This window comes from Dioscorea cayenensis, chromosome 1 (genome assembly GCF_009730915.1).
Source record: "Dioscorea cayenensis subsp. rotundata cultivar TDr96_F1 chromosome 1, TDr96_F1_v2_PseudoChromosome.rev07_lg8_w22 25.fasta, whole genome shotgun sequence".
NCBI classification, from domain to species: domain Eukaryota; kingdom Viridiplantae; phylum Streptophyta; class Magnoliopsida; order Dioscoreales; family Dioscoreaceae; genus Dioscorea; species Dioscorea cayenensis.
The window spans coordinates 10,833,829-10,853,520 of NC_052471.1; the positions used below are offsets into that span (position 1 = coordinate 10,833,829).

At 33.1% G+C, this 19,692-nt stretch overlaps 1 protein-coding gene across 1 annotated transcript; it reads left to right on the forward strand.

Moving 5' to 3' along the window:
• Positions 1-12,733: 12,733 nt before the first annotated feature.
• Positions 12,734-14,772, forward strand: LOC120260000 (glycosyltransferase family 92 protein Os08g0121900). The gene is given in 2 exon segments (XM_039267472.1): positions 12,734-14,163; positions 14,165-14,772. Coding segments are annotated over 2 exon segments (1,632 nt in total). The 5' UTR covers positions 12,734-12,870; the 3' UTR covers positions 14,504-14,772.
• The last annotated feature ends 4,920 nt before the right edge of the window (positions 14,773-19,692 follow it).

Genomic DNA, 19,692 nt, shown 5'->3' on the forward strand with positions numbered 1-19,692 from the left:
ATACTAAGCAAAGTTTAGAATGGAAAAGATGTTTCTTATGATTACTTGAGAGTCTTCAACTGCAAGGCTTTTGATCATATTCCTAAAGATGAGAGATAATCCAAGCTTTGATAAAGTGAAACTGTTTATTTTCTTGGAATTTGGCCACGAGGATTTTGGGGTACAGTTTATGGCATTTAGAAAATAAAATAATTTGTCAGAAGTAGAGATGTTGTATTCTTTGAGGGGCAACATTAGTGTTGATCATAACAAGAGTGAAAATTTCTTTTTTATATTGAAATTGTTTTGAACTTGGATCCGATTTATCCATCTAAATGAAATACTAATCAAGAGAGTGATGTCTAAGAAGACGGTAGTAATTTAGCTGATGATAAAGCTTTTCCAATTGATGATATAGAGCCAGTTGAATAAGTGGAGCAACCATCACCCACACCACTAGGTTAGTCTCAGCTGAGAAGATTTACATGAGAGTGTTGTCCTTCCCGTCGGTATACTACTAGTGTAAATGTTATTCGCAGTGATGGTGGGTGTTAAAACTAAGCTCTATATTTGGCATCATTTGAAACCTGTCAATGGTGACATGGCAAAGTATGGCGATAATATCGCAAGCATGATTGCATGGTAAGAGATGACATGAAGATATAAAGCTATCTTTGGAGGAACTACATTTGGCATGACAATCAACTTGGAGGATCTCTCTTGAAGTGCAGCAATAACAATATGGAGGCAAATCTAAATCAATGCACAATCTATATTTGGTAAGAAGATACAACTTGGGTTGAAACCACTTGGAGGATAATATATTTTTTTGGATAACAAGATCTGATTATGAGGATCATATATAGCACAATCACTTTAAGCTAAATATGGATGGAACTATCTTGAAGTCCAAGTTTATATTGAAGCTATTTATGGGCAGAGTTATTTAAAGACATTATCATATATAGAAAAGATTAAAAACTAAGCTTTGATGAATATAATATCAAGCTTGGTAATAAAGATGACTGTGAAGAGCAAACTTGGATAAATAAAGATCAAGCCTGGAACTTGAAGATTGAAGATCAAACTTAAATAAATGAAGATCAAGTTTGGAAGATCATGAAGACTAAACTTGGATGACTTAGAGATCAATTTTAGTGAAAGATTTAAAGATCCTTTGAAGGCTAACTTTTGTATGATGAAGACTCGCCATATGGGGTGTGACCCTAGCGAGGATATTGTTAATAGGACTTGAGGAGGCGAGCTAGTTGTTGGTAAGTCAAAATAGGGAGGATTCAACTAAATCGACTTAGACTTGGACACAGTCAAGAGGACTGGAGGTGTCTGTAGATCGCATTGCAATGGAAGTTGTGAGTCAATTAAGGTCAACAGGTGAGAAGCGTTGCAAGCTCAACATCTAGGCTTCGAAGCTGTCCAAATTAGGATCCAAGGAGATTCTTAATGAGGGAGGTGCTATAATTAGGACGTGGAGACATAAGAGAGACCCAAGTGTTTGAGTGAGAGTGAGTGGGCATCGTACAATCTAGTGAAGCTTCTTTTGTACCTTTGTGAGAATTAGTGATAGTGATGTACTCATGTTTATTACCCTCTTTTAGTGGATTTTTTATCTCAGGGTTTGGTCCTTAGGTGTAGGCAAGTGTTGTGCCAAATTAGCTTACCAATTTTCTGTGCCTCATTTCTCTTTGGTTTGTGTGTGATTGTGTGAGTGTATGCATGAGAGATTTAGTGAATTCTAACCCACAATACACCCATCGGAACTAATAGTGGGTATCCAGAAACTTATCAAGAAGCCATGCTTCATGAGAAAATGCAAAAGTAATTTAAATCGATACAAGAAGAGATGAAATCCTTGCATGAGAATTACACTTATAACTTGGTAAATTTGTTTAAAGCAAAATCACTAAAAAAACAAAAAATAGTTTTACAAGTTGAAAACTAAAAATAGTAGCTTACAACAAAGTATGAGCGAAAATTAGTTGTGAAGGGTTTAATTAAAAGAAAAGTGTTGAGGTTGAAGAATATTTTCTCCTATTTTGAGAATGTCATCCATCAGAGTTGTTTTCAGTATAGATGCCTGCTTGAATTTAAAGGTAGGGCAACTTAATTTAAAATTATCTTTCTTCGTGGTGACTTTGAAGAGGAGATATATATGGAGCAACCAAAAGTGTTTAAAATTAAGGTAAAGACAACATCTTGTGTGCAAGTTGAAGGGGGTAAGGCTTTGCATGGGGTTAAATATGCACCAAAACTATGGTACAAAAAATTTGATTCCTTCATGATGAGTTGTGGGTATACCAGAATTGGATCTAATCATTGTGTGTTTATAAAAAAAATACTCCAATGAAGATTTCTTCATCCTTCTGCTATATATTGATGACAAACTAATTGTTTGTCATGAGGCAAGCAAAATTAAAAAGCTAAAAAGATAATGAGCAAGTCTTTTACCATAAAAGATTCAAGATCAATAAAACAAATATTTAGTATGAAAATTCCCTGTAATAGGAAGAATAGCAAGCTATGGTTATCTCTGAAAAGCTATATTGAGAAGTTCTTGAAAGATTTGTTAGAGCTAGACTCTAAATTTGGCATCATTTGGCACATGTCAACTGTGACATGGCAACTATGATAAAGTAGCATGATGATGTCGGAAGACCTTAAGGACAAGACAAGGTGATGTGGCAAGAGATAACAAATGATATGAAGCTATCTTTGCATGAATTATTTTAAGCAAGACAAATCACCTTGGAGGATCTCTCTTGAAGTGCAAACAATGGCCATATGTTGATATATCTATATTTGGCAAGTGAATCAAGCTTAGGGGATCAACTACTTGGAGGCCAAGATCTCATTGAAGTTATTTATGAGTTGATATATTTGAAGACACTATCATATATGGAGAAGATTATGAAGACCAAACTTGGATGATTGAAGATCAAGTTTGAAAGATCAAACTTAGATGAATGAAGATCAAGTTTGGAAAGATCATAAAGACTAAAATTGGATGACTTGAAAATAAAGTTTAGTAAAAGATTTGAAGATTATTAAAAGGTTTTTTGAAGACTATCTTTGGTATGATAGAGATGGGTTATGTGGGTGTGACCCTTGCTAGGGTACTGCTGATAAGGATGTGAGGAGGCAAGGTAGTTGTTGATAAGTCGAGATCAGGAGGATTCGACTACATTGATTCAGACTTAAACACAGTTAAGAGGACTGAAGGTGTCTATAGGCTGCATTGCAATGGAAGCTGCAACTCAGTCAAGGTCACCAAGTGGGCCATATTGCAAGCTTGATTATAACAGGAGTTGCAATGTCTAATTTTGGAATGTGTCCAAATTATGAGTTGTGGAAATTCTAAAAGAGGGATATGCTATATTTGGACATGGAGATATCTATATAAGAGACCTTGTTCTAAGATTTAGGATGAGCCACCAGAGAGATTCAAGTGTGTGGGAGAGAGAGTGGGTATCTGGAAATCTAGAGAGGGTTCTTGTTTATCTATGTGAAGATGAGTGTGAGAGTTATACTCATATTTATTCTCCTCTTTAAGTGAATTTTTATCTACAGGCTTGCCCCCAAATGTAGGCAAGTGTTGTGCTCAACTGGATTACCAATTTTGCGTGCCTCTTTTCTCTTTTATTTATGTGTGATTGTGTGAGTATTTGCATGAGAGATTGAGTGAAATCTAACCAACAATACATCCACTGGAACTAACAAGATTAAATATGAGTAAAGCCAAGGCTGTTAATTCTTGACTTGTAGATCATTTCAAGTTTAGCTCAAAATGATGTTCTACAAATGGCAAAGAAAGGGAATAAATAAGTAAAGTTCCTTATGTATACAAACAACTTGCAACTTGCAGACCATTTCTCTCAAATTCTAGAGAAGAACATTTGGCAATGGTAAAGTAGATATTGATATATATGAGAGACACTTCTTGAGTATGTTTATGTTTTGACAATGGTGAGTCTATCTAGATAAGTATATTGATTTAGATATAGGAGCTAATGCTGATTTTAGGTTGTCTATTTTGGGATTCTTTATTATCTTTGCAAGGGAAAGCAATCTTTTGGCAATCAAAACTATAAAAAATATGTCACCTAATCCATTCAGAAGCTTAATGCATTACCATTACTAAAGGTTGCCAGGAAGGTTTATGGATGAAGAAATTTCTTGAAGAGTTGCGCATGCAATAAGAGAAGTATATTATCTACATTGATAGTCAAAACACCATCCACCTCTCCAAAAACCCAACATTTTATTCAATATCCAAGCATATTGAGGTTAGGTATCATTAGATTCATGATGTTCTAGATCTAAACAATTATACTTTAAGAAGGTGCATACTAGTGAATATAAATCAGATATATTGTCAAAGGCTTTACCTAGAAGAAACTTGAAGTATGCAGGTGAAGAGTGGGCTTAATCAAGCCCACTAAATGAAGTAGAGTAGGAGATTTGTTGCCTACTGCCCCATTTAGTGTGTTCGAAAACTTTGCCATTTAAATCACAAAAATCGGGGGAAAAAAAAGAAAAGAAAAGAAAAGTGTGTGTGGATGGATGGGTGATAGCTACAACGTACTAAAGAAAGAAAGAAAAACAGAGAAGAAGAAAAGAACAACAAAGAGGTTGAAGACTAAAGAAGAAAGAAAGAATGAATGAAAGAAAGAAAGAATGAATGAAAGAAAGATTTGAGCTTCTACAAGACTATCAGAGGACAAAAGAATGTCTGAGTTCACTCAAATTTCACGAGATGCATCCTTGCAAGTTGCACTTCTCGTTAATGAGGCTTTGTTTTTCATTTGATCTCTATTTGGTACTCCTTGTAGATACTTATTCCCTCGTATATTAGAGTCTTTTTTATGCTATTTTCGTTATTCACATTTAGTGATGAAGATTATATTGTTAGCGAGCCAAGCATGGTAATTCTTGAAGATATTGTTGTTGTTGTTGTGAGCCTCTAGTTTGTATCCAAAGAGAATTTTATAATCTTATTAGTGATAGTGATACAATGAAATATTTAAGTGCCTTACTAGTCACATAGTTTTCCTCTCCACTTGAGAGGTTTAAAACGCTAAAATTTGATGTCTTACATTTACGGATTATTATGCTTAGCTTTTTGGTTTGCTATTCATCTAAGTAAATGGATTTGTTAGCATATTAGTTAAGTTCCTGTTCACACACGCAAAGAAGGGAAAGTTTCACTTTGCTATGTATGTAGTTGTTTTCCTTACAACTTAGAACTACCCAACTAGCAACCACCCAATTAGTTCACTTTTGGACCCATGCTAACTACAAGGGTCACCTATCACCACATGTTCCGATCGTGCACATGTCTTTACAAGGTCTCATAGAAACTATTCTCACCACGCCACTCACACCACAAGTTCATGCTCCATGCCAATCCACATCTGTGCCTGTCTTGAACAACTTGTGCTCCACATATGTTTTTGGTTCTAATCAGTTTCATGTCCGTACATGTATTGAAGATCTCTTGCTCCGACGGCAATCACTTGCCTGCATGCATCCTAGTCCTATGCAACTCTATGCCCGGCCATAGATGGCTTTCTGAACCTGGGCTTCAACGCACATCTGAGACATCTTCCCTTAATTTGGTCAAATCTCTGTATATGACCTTAATTTATAACGTTTAATACTTTTTTCTCTTATTTTGTACTCTCTATAATTTTTTTAATACATGTTGTTTATCTTTTTTCCCCCTCTTTTTTCCTTACCAGCTATCACACAAGTCTCATTCATTCATAACAAAAGACAAATAGGGTTGCTATCACCAGCGATGAAAGCTTCAAACAAAAGTTTATAAGAAAACCATAACCAAGGGCACCACCAACCTTGACAAAAACACTATAATAATCTTTATTATAAATATATATATATATATATATATATAGTAAGCATTAAGTCAATGATGTAATCAATTAAACATGAGTCATGGGGCTCAAATGCAACAGAAGGTATAGTATTATTCAAGTTGGTCTCAAACTTATCTTGGGTATGACCTTATTTTATTTTCTTTTTACAAAAGTATGCCATCATAGACGGATTGTAAAACAAATTATTTTTCTTTAAAAAAAGTCGTAGAAAGTATTTGGTTACAGTAAAATTTATTGAGGATAAATTAATAATTTATCCTTTTTCCTAAAAAGTTATATAGTATCATGTTTTAACTTTTATAGAGTAAAATTTACTGAGGATAAATTAATAATTTACCTTTTTTCTAAAAAGTTATATATTATTATGTTTTAACTTTTACATATGAAATTTTTTTACATCTATAGCTTAAAAAATATTATACTTGCGTGTATACATTAGTAAAAATAATATTTACTTTTATATACGTAAAAAATACTAGTATTTGTAAATATACCTCATTAAGATTTGTTAGGATACACAAGTTGAATTATAGCTGACTATATTTATTTCCACCATAAAAAATGTCCAAAGTGATTTTTGCATAGTAGTTGAACTAAAATTTTAAAAGTATGCATATAATCTTGTTATTCGTTTTTTCTATTCCTTTATCTATTTAATACTATTGAATTGTTTTTTCAACCTCAAGGTATATGCTCAAATACGAATGCTTTGTGAGGAATACATGTAAATATGTTTTTCTTTAATGAGGTAAAATTTAAATATGAATTTTTCTGGAAGCATATGTAATTTTCCTTTAGCTAATAAATAACCTTTGATGATGGCAACATGAGGCATAAAAAAAATATGTAATATTAAATTTGCTTAAGTAGCTATTGGCAAGAGCCAAATTATTAATACAATACCATACATGTTGTTAAATAACTTGGAACGGTTACTATTTTCCTTTGAGAACATTTAAATAATTAGAGAAATAAAAATGATTAATTAAAGTTTAAAATATAAATTTATTCCATGATAATTGCTATTTAATAAATATTAATTAAATAAAAAATTTTGTTCCCTTAGCATATTAATTTGTGTTTTTTTTCAAAATAAGTTCAAGCTTAAAATTAAAATTTAAAAAAAAAAAAAAAAACTGTGTTGGAGGATACATGGGAAAAAAAATTTAACTTTTGTATAAAGACCTTGAAAAAGTTAGAAATAATTACATATCTCCCTTGTAAATAAAATATTTTCATATATATCTTTATAATTTTGGAAGTTAAAATTTTTTAATAAATAAAGTAGCTTCAAATCTTGCTGCGGTAAATTTTCATTAATAAATATATAATATAAAAATTGAGAATCATAGCATAATTATTCATGGAGGTTTGGCTATTTACAAATTAGTGTATATAATATAAATATTTAGAATCATAGCAAAACTAGTCATACTTATTTAGTCACCATAATTGATACATTTTCATACTTACTTGAGTAACAACATTTATCACTTCCCTCAACATATATATATATATATATATATATGTTAAATAATATTTACAAAAAATGTTTGCCTCCTCTAAAAAAATCTATTTATTTGGCCTCCCTCAAAAACATTTCTGACTTTGTCAAACATGAAGCTTCGATACTTAATTTTTTAAATTTTATATCAGTAAATAAAGAGAGATAAAAATAAAAAAATTTAAAAAAAATGAAAGAAAAAACAGATCGTGCTAAGGAGTCCAAAGACCTCCCTTTCCATTATGTTGTCATTTCGCCATCAGATCATGGGATATGAAAAAAATTAACCAAAAGTAAATTTTCCAAATAATTGAGGAGTGAAAAAGAAAGAAACATAGTGGGCAATTTAGGTAATTTGCCTTTACACAAGCTACTTGACCAATGTAAGCATACTAAATAATTTATTTTCTAAAATAAACAACCAAACTAATATCACAGTATTGATTTTTTAAAAAATAAAAAAATTGCTTGCGTACCCACATAAAAATTATTTTCATCTATGTACCTTAATAATTTTTTTTTTTCCATTTTTTATATAATTTTATAATAAAAACGAACATATAAATTTTATAAAAACATATATTTACCATTATTTTCTTTTCTATTTACAAAATGAATTAAAAAGAGAGCAAACATAAAAATTTCAAGTTTTTTAACAAAATGTTTTTAGTTGATTTTTTGGGCGAAGGAGTAAATAAGTAATTAGAATAATTTATAAATACATATACAAATCAATATTATTTTTATAAAAAGTATTTAAGTAAGTTTTTATTTTTTACAAGGAGACCTTTCAAAATTATAAAAAGAAAAACAAATAAAAGAAAAGATGAAGAAGAATAGAAGATGATGAGAAAGAGTCCATGCGTGTTGAATTGAAGAAAAAGTAAAGGCTTATTTTTGTAACTCACTTTCAAGGTCGCTATTTCAGTTTGGAGCCGCCTCCAACTTGGCGGCCAAAAGCACTTTGATTTTTCTTTAGTCCATTATTATTATTATTATTATTATTATTATTATTATTATTTTATAAATACAAACAAACACAAGTCAGAGACAAGTATATATGAGGAGCTAAGCTCTATAGTACCTGTGTCTTCTACTTGCACAAGCTAATATTCCAACCTATGTGTCTTCTCTTCTATTTGCACAAGCTAAAATTCCAATCTATATTTTCAGTTGAATGAACACCGTATTTAAAACACCTAATGTAAACACACCAAAATGGTCCTCATTATTATTATTATTATTATTATTATTATTATTATTATTAAAGTCCATTTAATTATTATTCTTTCGGAAGGTTTTTTTTATTTGTTAGGTTATAGCTGTAAATTATGACCAACATTTTTTTTAACATATGTTTGCATCTCTTGCATAACTATGAGTCCATAATATTTATAAGACTATAACTTTTTTTTGTGGATAATATATTATCAATTTAAAATGATTTAATTGTTTGGCTGCCTTTGTATATATATATTGACAAAATATAAAACAAGCACATATCCGAGACTGAATACGCATAAAATAACTATTTTAATACCCAATCTGGTCCTCTATTTTTTCCTTTCATTCTACTCCAAAACGCTGCACCAATCTCTCTCTTTTTGGAAAACGAGTACCACTTAGTCCCCTTCTATTTTTAATCTCTTTCCATCTCGTCCCTTTACTGAAAATATACGCAATAACTGGCATATTTGTAATGAGATGGAATGATAGTAGAATCATTTTGAAAGAGAGACTACTTCTGAGAGATTTGAAAGAGTGACTCAAAAGTAAGAGAGAGAAAAATAGAGGGACTAATTCGGGTATTATACCTTTTAAAATATATGTTCTCTTATTTATATGAACTAAAATTTATTCTATTTTTCGATGCCAATGGAGCTAGAGGTGATTGGCAATGGTGTTTATCTCACTAAGAATTTAATTTTAATTATTAAATTGATTGAACTCAAACATAGCCTGATATTAATTATTAATTAAAATTTTTCGTTAGCTATATAAATAATTCCACAATGTTAGTATGTAATTTTGAGATTTTATGGGGATGTATGTGAAAAAACGAAAACGCTTTCGTTATGCATTCTTTCGACTTATTTATTCTGTGTCACGCTTTTCGTGTGGAAATAAATTAACCCTCATTTTTTTAATATATTATCATATGGTAATTTAAAATTAATTAATTCAGTATAAACTACTAAACTCATGGACAAGGATGCCTTTCCTTTCCTCAAGCAACACATATTTAAATAACTTGACCGTAGTTTATATATTGTGTAGATATTCTAGAAAGTTGGAAAATATATGGATTGACATATTAATTTAAAAAAAAGTTAAAATTTGAGTGTGCATGAATTAATGCTTTAATAATAATAATAAATAATTAAATAAATACACATATATGAGTTAAATTTTCAGATCAAAATGGTATCATAATAACTTTACCAAAAATAAATTTATTTAATTTATTCAAAAAGTATTAACATAACAATTATTTATAAATGTCAATACTGTTTTGATTTATTGGTACTAAGTTCCTTGAGTAAAACATTCATTTCATTAAGTAGACAGGTTCAAATCTTAGTTCACGCATGTAAAGGACATATGTGTTAGTTCAGCTTCTCATGTGTGACTTTTTATATACTTAATTCATTTATATTTATCAAAACAAAATAATTTAATATAAATAATAATAATAATAATAATAATAATAATAATAATAATAATAATAATAACAATAATATTAATATTTGAGGGGCTCATGCAATGCATTGTATGTTATAAGGTCAATTTTAGTTAATAAGTCTTTGATTGATGGAAGTGAAGAAATTTAATACAAAAGCAAGCTTAGTTGAAACGCCACCCCATCACCAAGACACTTCCATGCCACCCAAAAATTATAATGTGATTTTTCGTTTATAAAAAAAATTTATAACCTTAATTTCATTTTGGTTTGTGCTAGCATGTCAAAGTTCAATGTATATATATATATATATATTAATTTCTTTGGGCTTTATAGTGAACATAATATTTAAATATATATATAGGATTAATTATCCGTAGACACGCAGATCTGAAAATCTCCGAAGCGTCTGTAATCGACTGCTAGATTCTCAATCCAACGCTCAAGATCGTTGAATGAATAGTATTATTGTTTTTATAAATAGTAGCACAATGAAAAATGGGATGCACAATATTTTGATCTAAACCGTTCAATCAACTTATGCACAACACATAAAAAAAATCTGAACCAATCTACAAACATCGCTATTGACCGTTCAATCAACTTACGCACAGTACATAAAGAAATCTGAACCAATCTACCAACGGTTCAGTACTGTTGAATGAATAGTATTATTGTTTTTATAAATAGTAACACAATGAAAAATATGATGCACAACATTTTGATCTAAACCGTTCAATCCAACGGTCCAGTATTGTTGAACAAATAGTATTATTGTTTTTATAAATAGTAGCACAGTGAAAAGTGAGATGCACAGTATTTTAATCTAAACCGTTCAATTAATTTGTGTATAGTACATAAATAAATCTGAACCTTCTAACCCTATTACTACTATACCCACATCAACCAAATTATAAACAAAACAAAAACTAATGATCCCAATTAATCCTTGATTATGTCTCACTATAGCATCATTTTTGGCATTGTGCTTACCTATGAACGTCCATAACTGATGTCTATGTACGTACTCAGATATAAAATCTAAGCATGTTAATTATTAACTTTTGGAGCTCACGATCATTCAGATGCATAGTTTAATTTTACTATATTTATAAATAGTAATATAGTAAAAAGTGGGATGTACAGTATTTCAATCTACACTATAGACATCATCGTAATAGTGACTGCATCAATCACAACCCTCAAAATTGATTTATGTTAGCCTTATGTTGAAAACAAAGGAAGTTTATATTATACCAAAGAACACCATAACAACCCGATATGAGACAGTACACTGCTTTGCAAATGTTGTTATTACTGTTCATTGGCTTCTTTTTATATATATATATATATATATAACAAACGCGCACTTAAACCTTTCACTTTTGAAAAATGTATTAGAAATTTTAAAATATAGATATCAAAATATTGTTTAATAAAAAAATATTGCATGTGAGAATAGAAAAAAAAAAAATGTGGTATTAATGCTTTTGCTGAGTAAGATCACGATTTTTTTAATTTCTTTTTCAAGAAATTATATAAATATTTTGGCATATATTTGAATTCGTTATTTTTTTTAAAAATAGTCCTATATTTCTATATTTTATTAGTATTTTATGACAATAGTTAATCATTAAACACACGCGCTCACATACATATCCCGAGATTATCTTTGGAAATACGCTTTTTACAAGGGTAAACAAGAAATTAGAAAGTCTTACCAGGGATATTCTAGTAAATTTAACACAAAATCAAACAAGTAATATCTCTTTCACAATCAAAAGGATATTACTGTAATTTTAGCCAATGGTGAAGTTGAGATATGAAAAGAACCCATATAGTGAAAGATACTACGCAGGACCATTTTACCTCTTTCCATACATAAAACCTTTATATACCCATCATCAATAAATCACATGACATGTATATTTTCCTAATATTAATTATTTACAAACCATTAATTTAGTTCTTATTTACTCCCTATGTTCTTTTTTATATGTTATGAATAACCGAATCTCACATATCAACAAAATTGGTTATTTCACACAATTTAATAAAAAATTAGTTATTTTTTCAAAACTATCTCTAATTTATATCTTCACATTTCTTCCTCATATTTAATTCAAAAAAAAAAATTGAATGGAGTGTCAAGGTAATTTTGAAAAAAAAAATAAATACTTTTTGATATTAAAAAATAACTGATAAAAAAAACATGGATTTGTGTGGAGAGAGTATCTTCTAAAAATACTACCTAATTGTTTTTATAAATATAGTAACTAACACAAATTAAAAAAATATTTTCTTTTTACATTTCCTAGTGATATAATTTTATTATATATTTTAATTATTCAATACTTACAAAATTTTAAAGATATTTTCAATTACCTTTTTATAATTAATAATAAAATTCCAGTTAGCACTTATCTAATCCAGTGCCACTTTGATCCATTTTTTTAGCTGCAGTTCATACATAGTTGAGATACTTAAATAATTAAAAATTAAAATTATATTAATTAGGTAATAATATCCCCAAGATACCAGCTCACTAAATAAAGTGATAATATAATATTTTCTTTAATATCAATCAAAAAATAATTATATCAAATCCATCCCGAATTAGTAATTAATATTTATGAATACATTTAATTATCCTTTATAATTTTCCAATTTTACATGCAAAACAAAAAAAAAACCCAGTCCTATTCGGCGACTATTCATCTCCAATATATATATATATATATATATATATATTCTCAATCGTTTCTCTTTTCATTCTCGATTCTTCGAACATTTCGATGATGAAGCTGCATCGGCTTCCGGCGTTGCTCTTCGTCCTCATCGTCTCCACGATTCTCATCGTCTCTATCAATCTCCGGCGATCCTTCTCCTTCCCCGGCGCCGTCTCTGGCCCTGTCACCGACTTCTCCATCCCTCTCCCCCGCCGCCACACCCAATCCCTTGCCCTTCTCGATCACCCCCTCCCTCTCCGTCTCCACTCTCAACCATCAATCGACGCCGTTCTCTTCCCCGATTGGGAAACTCTAATCCTCCTCCCTCTCGGCTTTCCCCCGCCGTCCACCCCTCTCTCTTGCCATTTCCCCAACGGCGTCATCTCCCCAGCCGTTCTCTCCGGCGTTATCCCGTCCTCCGGCCGCCAAACTCTCCGCTGCTCCATCCCTCCTTCCGCTCGCCGCCGCCTTTCTCCTCCCCAAATCCCAGGCACCGCCCCGCCATCCGAGCTTCTCCGATGGAACAAACTCGTCTACGAATCGATCTCGATTCCCGATGACGTTATCGTCTTCGCCAAGGGCATCAACAACCGGCGCCAAGGCGTGAACCTCCCCGCCACCGAGCTCCGCTGCGTCTTTCTCTCCATCGACGGCGCCGTCATCGCCTTCACTCCCGTCACCAGCTCCGTCCAAGAGGTCTTCCGTTGTCCTCACCCCAACCTCAACCCTTCTTCCGGCGATGCCCTCCGTGTTTCCCTTCAGCGCAACCGGGACCCGAGGGCATTCCCGTCATTAGCCACCTTCAAACCCTTCTCACGCGGGCCCCACCCTTCTGCGGCGCAGGATAAGACGAGGCCGCTACTAGTGTGCGCATGCACTATGGTGCGCGACGTCTCGAAATTCCTCGGCGAATGGGTGACGTACCACTCGGCGATCGGCGTTGACCGGTTCATCATCTACGACAACGGCAGCGAGGACGATTTAGGATCGGCGATTAATCGGCTGCTTCTAGAAGGCCATGACGTCAGCACGGTTCTATGGCCGTGGGCCAAGACGCAGGAAGCCGGGTTCTCTCACTGCGCGGCGGCGCATCGAGATTCGTGCGACTGGATGGCCTTCATCGACGTGGATGAGTTCCTCTTCAGCCCGGCCTGGGCCGAGTCGGCCCGACCGAACCGTACCATGGTCGGGTCCATACTCCCGACCGAACCGGAATCCGACCGGGTCGGTCAGGTCTCGGTTCCGTGCCGTGATTTCGGTCCGTCGGGAAGGAAAGAGCACCCGAGAAACGGTGTGACTCAAGGGTACACGTGCAGGGCACGTGCGCAGGAGAGGCATAAGTCAGTGGTGTTCTTACAGGGCGGTGGCGAGATCTATGGTGAACGTGGTTCATCATTTCGGGTTGGGTGAGGGTTGGCGGACCGCATCGGTTGGTTCTAAACGGGCGGTAGTGAACCATTATAAGTTTCAGGCTTGGCCCGAGTTCAGGACCAAGTTTAGGAGAAGGGTGTCTGCTTACGTGGCTGATTGGAGGAATGAGATCAATATGAATTCTAAGGACCGAACCCCCGGGTTGGGATCGGAACCGGTTGAACCGGCCGGGTGGGAAAGGAGGTTTTGTGAGGTTAATGATACAAGATTGACGGAGCTGAACCGGAAGTGGTTTGGACTTGATCAGGGTCGGATGGTTTGGGAGTAGTATTTTTGATTTTTTACGGCCGGTTTCATAAGGTCATAAACCGGATTCATCAGTCAGAGGAGTTTAGAGTGGTTTTTAAAATTCTTTTCTTATAAAAATTATTGTAGATAATTTGGTTTTTTTTTATATGAATTTTTTCTGTACATTTATTGTTTATGTACTTGTTGTGGCAAATGTGTAAAATAACTTGTGGTGTATCGTGTATGAGATTGGAACTTTGGACTTATTAGTGGGAAAGATGGAAAAAAGAAAAGGATATTGTATTTTTAGTTTTATATTGTTTTATAATCTAATTTCGTTTGATTTTTCTTGATTTGGAATATGGATAGGCATGTGTACGTTTGTGAACTAATTTTGTTTTTTTGATTGGTTGGGACGAGATAAGTGGCACTAATTTTAGTTGTACATGATGACTTTAAATGTGTGTTTGTGTATATATATTGCATTTAGAAGTAACGTGCATGCATGGCTTGGAAATCAAGCGATTCTTCTACAAACTAACAATGATAAATTTATTGAAAAAAATTACTTTATATATAAACATATATTTAAAAATCATATTTTGGGATTGCCAAATCCCAAACCAAATAAAAGAATGAATTTCTTAAATTCTTAATTTTATTTCAAAACTACAATTTTTGATATATCTAATTGTCTCAAAGTCAAAATGCATATTTAGATATCTTTGTATTATTTAAATACATGAACAAATATATTTTGCTACCTTATTATGATCATATGGTACAATTAAAAAAAAAAAATTCAACCTAATATAAAAATTATAGCTAAAAAGAAAATTTTCTAGTTTTCTTTCTCTAAAGTTTTCTTGACATGACTTTTAAAAATAAAATGAAAATATCAAATTATTAATAAATTTTATAATATTTTTAATTACTACCCACTTCACAATAGCTTATTTGATGTGCATGACATACATACATACTACATGTGCATACATATATAAAGGAAAGATGGCAAAGTCTATGCACATATATCCATCTTAATAGTTTAAGCATATTCTCAACTTCTGATTAAGATGGGATGATAATATAATAAAAATAATTTTTTTTACATATTTTATGTATTTATTTATTTTGGTGTCATTGTCTTTCTGTTTCCTTCTTTCAACGTTATTCTTAAATGATTCTCTTCTATCAATTCTTTCCTTGTTTTTAAGTGCATCACTTTGATGAGGAATTATGATGTGAACTCCACTTGAAGTTATCCACACCTGCGTTGTTCTTCACTTTTTTTTTTTCATTTATTTTTTAAGAAAAATAAAGAAAAAAAAGGAATTATCGCTTTTTAATGTAATTCAAATTTTTCTTTGTGTAACTCCTTTGACATTCATGCTCTATCTACTCTTTGGAATATAAGAAAAGTTGGCAATTATGTTATATAATTATATTTAATTACTATATTTATACTTGTAAACTTATTATAGCTAAATATTTTTGAACCATTAGCTTGTATATTAATCTTGATATAAAACATTTAAATGTAGATATATTAATTGGAAAAAAATCATAATTGTGGATATATTTTAGAAATATTAAAATTTATGGGTGTATGACAAAGTTGCTTTTAATTTTTTTTAAAAGAATTTTTTTTTTAAATTTTCACACAAATCAAGAATCTTATACAATTATATAATATATAACTTTTCCAATATTGTCCAATTTTTTCTTCACTTCATTTTTAATATAAAGGTTAATTTTGTAAAGGGGCTCATACTCTATAAGTTTTTAAACGCCCAAAACAAGTTCTTAGATTTTTGAAAATGTACCAAAAGTTTTTGGATATCTAGCAAATATTTTTATAACCAAAATAATTGAAATTCAACTGTTTTATACTTACCAAACAAATCTCGACATATTCGATTTAAGTCCCACAGCAACATCCTCAAACTTCATTGGTGAGGCTGTACGTGCCATGAGCATCTTCCATTCAAGTCCCATAGCAACATCCACAAATCTTGATGCGGAGCCAATACGAGTCCTGAACACCCGAATGACCTCATTATACCTGGAGACATAAAGGGCAAAAACATAAAAATTAAAATTATATATTTCAATTTTAAGTATATTTATATAAATTTATTTTCAAAATCAGTTTTAAACATTCCATTCAATTATAATTAATATTATATGTTAGTTTCACTAATGTGTTTTGTGATTTAGAAAACACTCAAACACTCATCGAAAATCTCAGTAAACCAAAAATGAGACACGCACGATCGCACTCGCCCTACGCCCTCATGCGGTCAAGTTCCGGAGATAAACATGTTAGTAATTATCAATTTAATCAAATTAGGGTTAGGAAAAATCGTTCCAATCAAATTAGGACTATCAATTACAATTAGTTGATATTTAATCAACAATTGATTAATTATCAAGGATCAATCACATGAACACATGAATATATGTGAAAGATCAGGGTTAGAGATTTCACAAGCGCAAAATCCTCCAACGCACAACGCACACACGCAATGTTCTTGAACTTTTCACCCTTGATCCGGAAGAAGTGATCGCTTCTTTTGCTCCAAGCAACTATTGTGAATATTAGGATTTTTGCCATAGCCGTCTTTTGATGGCAATCACAAATCAAATTAATTAAGAAACCCTAATCTCATATCACATATTTATAGGGAGTAAATATATTCGGATAGTGTGGACCCGTTTGGGATCACTACATCTTTAGCAAATTAGTCCATACTAATTTTATAATCACAATCATGTCCATCAACAAATTGCAATTTAATCCAAAGGTTAGAGATATTCATATGTGAGACCCCAATATAATAATTTACATATTAATCCTTCTATCAATAAATATTCCATATAAGTGGGATAATTGGACCACCATTGGCACTATCGATCCCACTTATATGTGTGTTTCTTTACACTATTGGACATAAAACAATTTAAGAAAAATGTATAATAATATATATTTTATATATAATAAAATATTTTCAAAAAATTAACCGGCAGGATTTATCCAACACATCAGAAACACAATTTAGAATATTTTCTCCTACAATAGGAGTGATAGATCCCATCTTGGATGACTACAAACCTTCATATATTTATTATATAACCCAATGTGTCCGTATATAGCCTGTAATTAGCATCACCGGTTGACACAATCAAAGTAATATAATTTATACATAAGATTTAATAACATCCTCAGGTAATAAGGACTTTCTGTAACAGAATAACTCTTTTGTTCTATGACAGTATTTGGTCTAAGAATTCTATATGGTCCAGTTCAATATTTGTCAACTACAAATATCCACAACGTTACTAAGAGTCTCCACTCTAGTGGCTGAGACATACCACTCTATCACATATAGTAGTACAACATGTGACAACCAATAATGAATACAAAATCATATTTTATCTCATAGGTTGTGAACTATTTTGGGTTGTGACAAGGTCCCCTTGCGTATATCCCGCAAGTGCACGGGTTTGTCGAAGTAATAATCCCGGGTGAGCGGGTATCGAATGCACAGGGAGTAGGGAATAAAAATACTTAATTCGGTTCTTAGCTATGTAAAAGATCAATGATGATGAGTGTGATAATGATTCAATTCTCAACAATAAAAGCAACAAGTAAGAGAGCAAAAGTAAAGAAGGGGATAAGGCAATCGATAAAGATGGGGTACCCAGATAATGCTCCGCCTAGGATAATTGTTTCAAGTGCAAAAAACCTCTATTATGCTTCCTAATCAATGCAATGGTGAGTCGTGGAAATCCTTAATTACATAGTCCCAAATCTAAGGTCAACTATGCCTAACTCTATACATGTCCCAGAGGAGAAATCGAACAATCTCAACACCTCGTACTCGCGATAGAGTTGCAATGAGCTCTAGGGATTCCAAGTGATAAATCTCTTCCCTTATTATAGACCCTAACCTTTTGGTCCGTGGAAGGTCCCTAACCACAATTGAGCCCTAGATACTAAGATCACCCTAAACGCTTTCACTGCATGCAGCACGCAACTAAGCCCCAGCGGAAGTTCATCCCTTAGACCATTCACTCTATTATGACCGCGAAGAACTTGAGGAACGGAGGTAGAATCTATTACGCCGAAGGGGAAAGGGACGCCCCTGCACTCTCGACTCACCCATCTCAACCCTCTCCAACCTAGCTTTGTCTAACGCCGTGGTGTGTCACTCACTCACAAGGTTACCAACAAGAACTCTCAACCCTAGTGTCACTCTAGGGAAATGTTCATACAATCAAGCATTCAAGGTTGGAACTCACAATAAACATCAATTTATTGAAAGCATAATAAAGAGGTTCAAAGAAACAAATACATCCTAGGGTTCACAATACTCGAATACCCACTAGGGGTTTAGCTCTCCATGGAGCTAAATACAATCAAAGAAATAGAATGTAAAAAGCAATGAATCCATAAAGAAACCCCCTCGATGGTCGTGGTTGATGGTCTTGTGGAGAGTCTTTCACTTGTCTTCCAAGGATTCCCTCGTCCGCAGATAGGATACGCCTCGACTGGAAGCTCCCCTACCAACCTTCTTCCAAAGGAACGACGATGTCGGAGCCGTAGAACCTCTCCAAAACCTTGGCCAATACCCCTCGAAACCCCTAGCCAAGCCCCTCATCAAGTTGGGGAAAGGATGGAGAAAAGAATACTAAAAATCGCTGTCGATTCGGCTTTTTAAATAGGGGTCGAATCGGCAACTACATCGGGCGTGGATGCTTCACGCGTCCGCGGGAATTTCCACACGGGCGTGATAATTTCCACACGCCCATGTGGATCCTCTCGAACTCCTCGCTTTCTCGACCGACCGTGAATGCAGTCATGCTACAGTATTTTTCTCGCCGTGTTACAGATGCTCGCCATAGAGTCCGACTCAATAACTTCCCGAATCCATACTTTCATCGGAGTAACGTAACGGGCACACGCTCACGCCATGGATCACTTGCATCTTCAATGATAGGCACGCTATGAAGCTCTTGTTCTATGTGCATAAGTCGTAATACTCGAGTGTGACCGCCTTTTGTGCCCTCCAAATGGATGTGCCAACTCGAATACGAGGAGCTTGGCACACACTCTAGCATCTCACATCGACCTATGTCTTCGCGTTTGAAACTTAGCATGATTTCCTCCAAAATCGGTGCATTGTAATCCACATTGGCTTTTTTCTTTCAAACTTGGCCTCACAA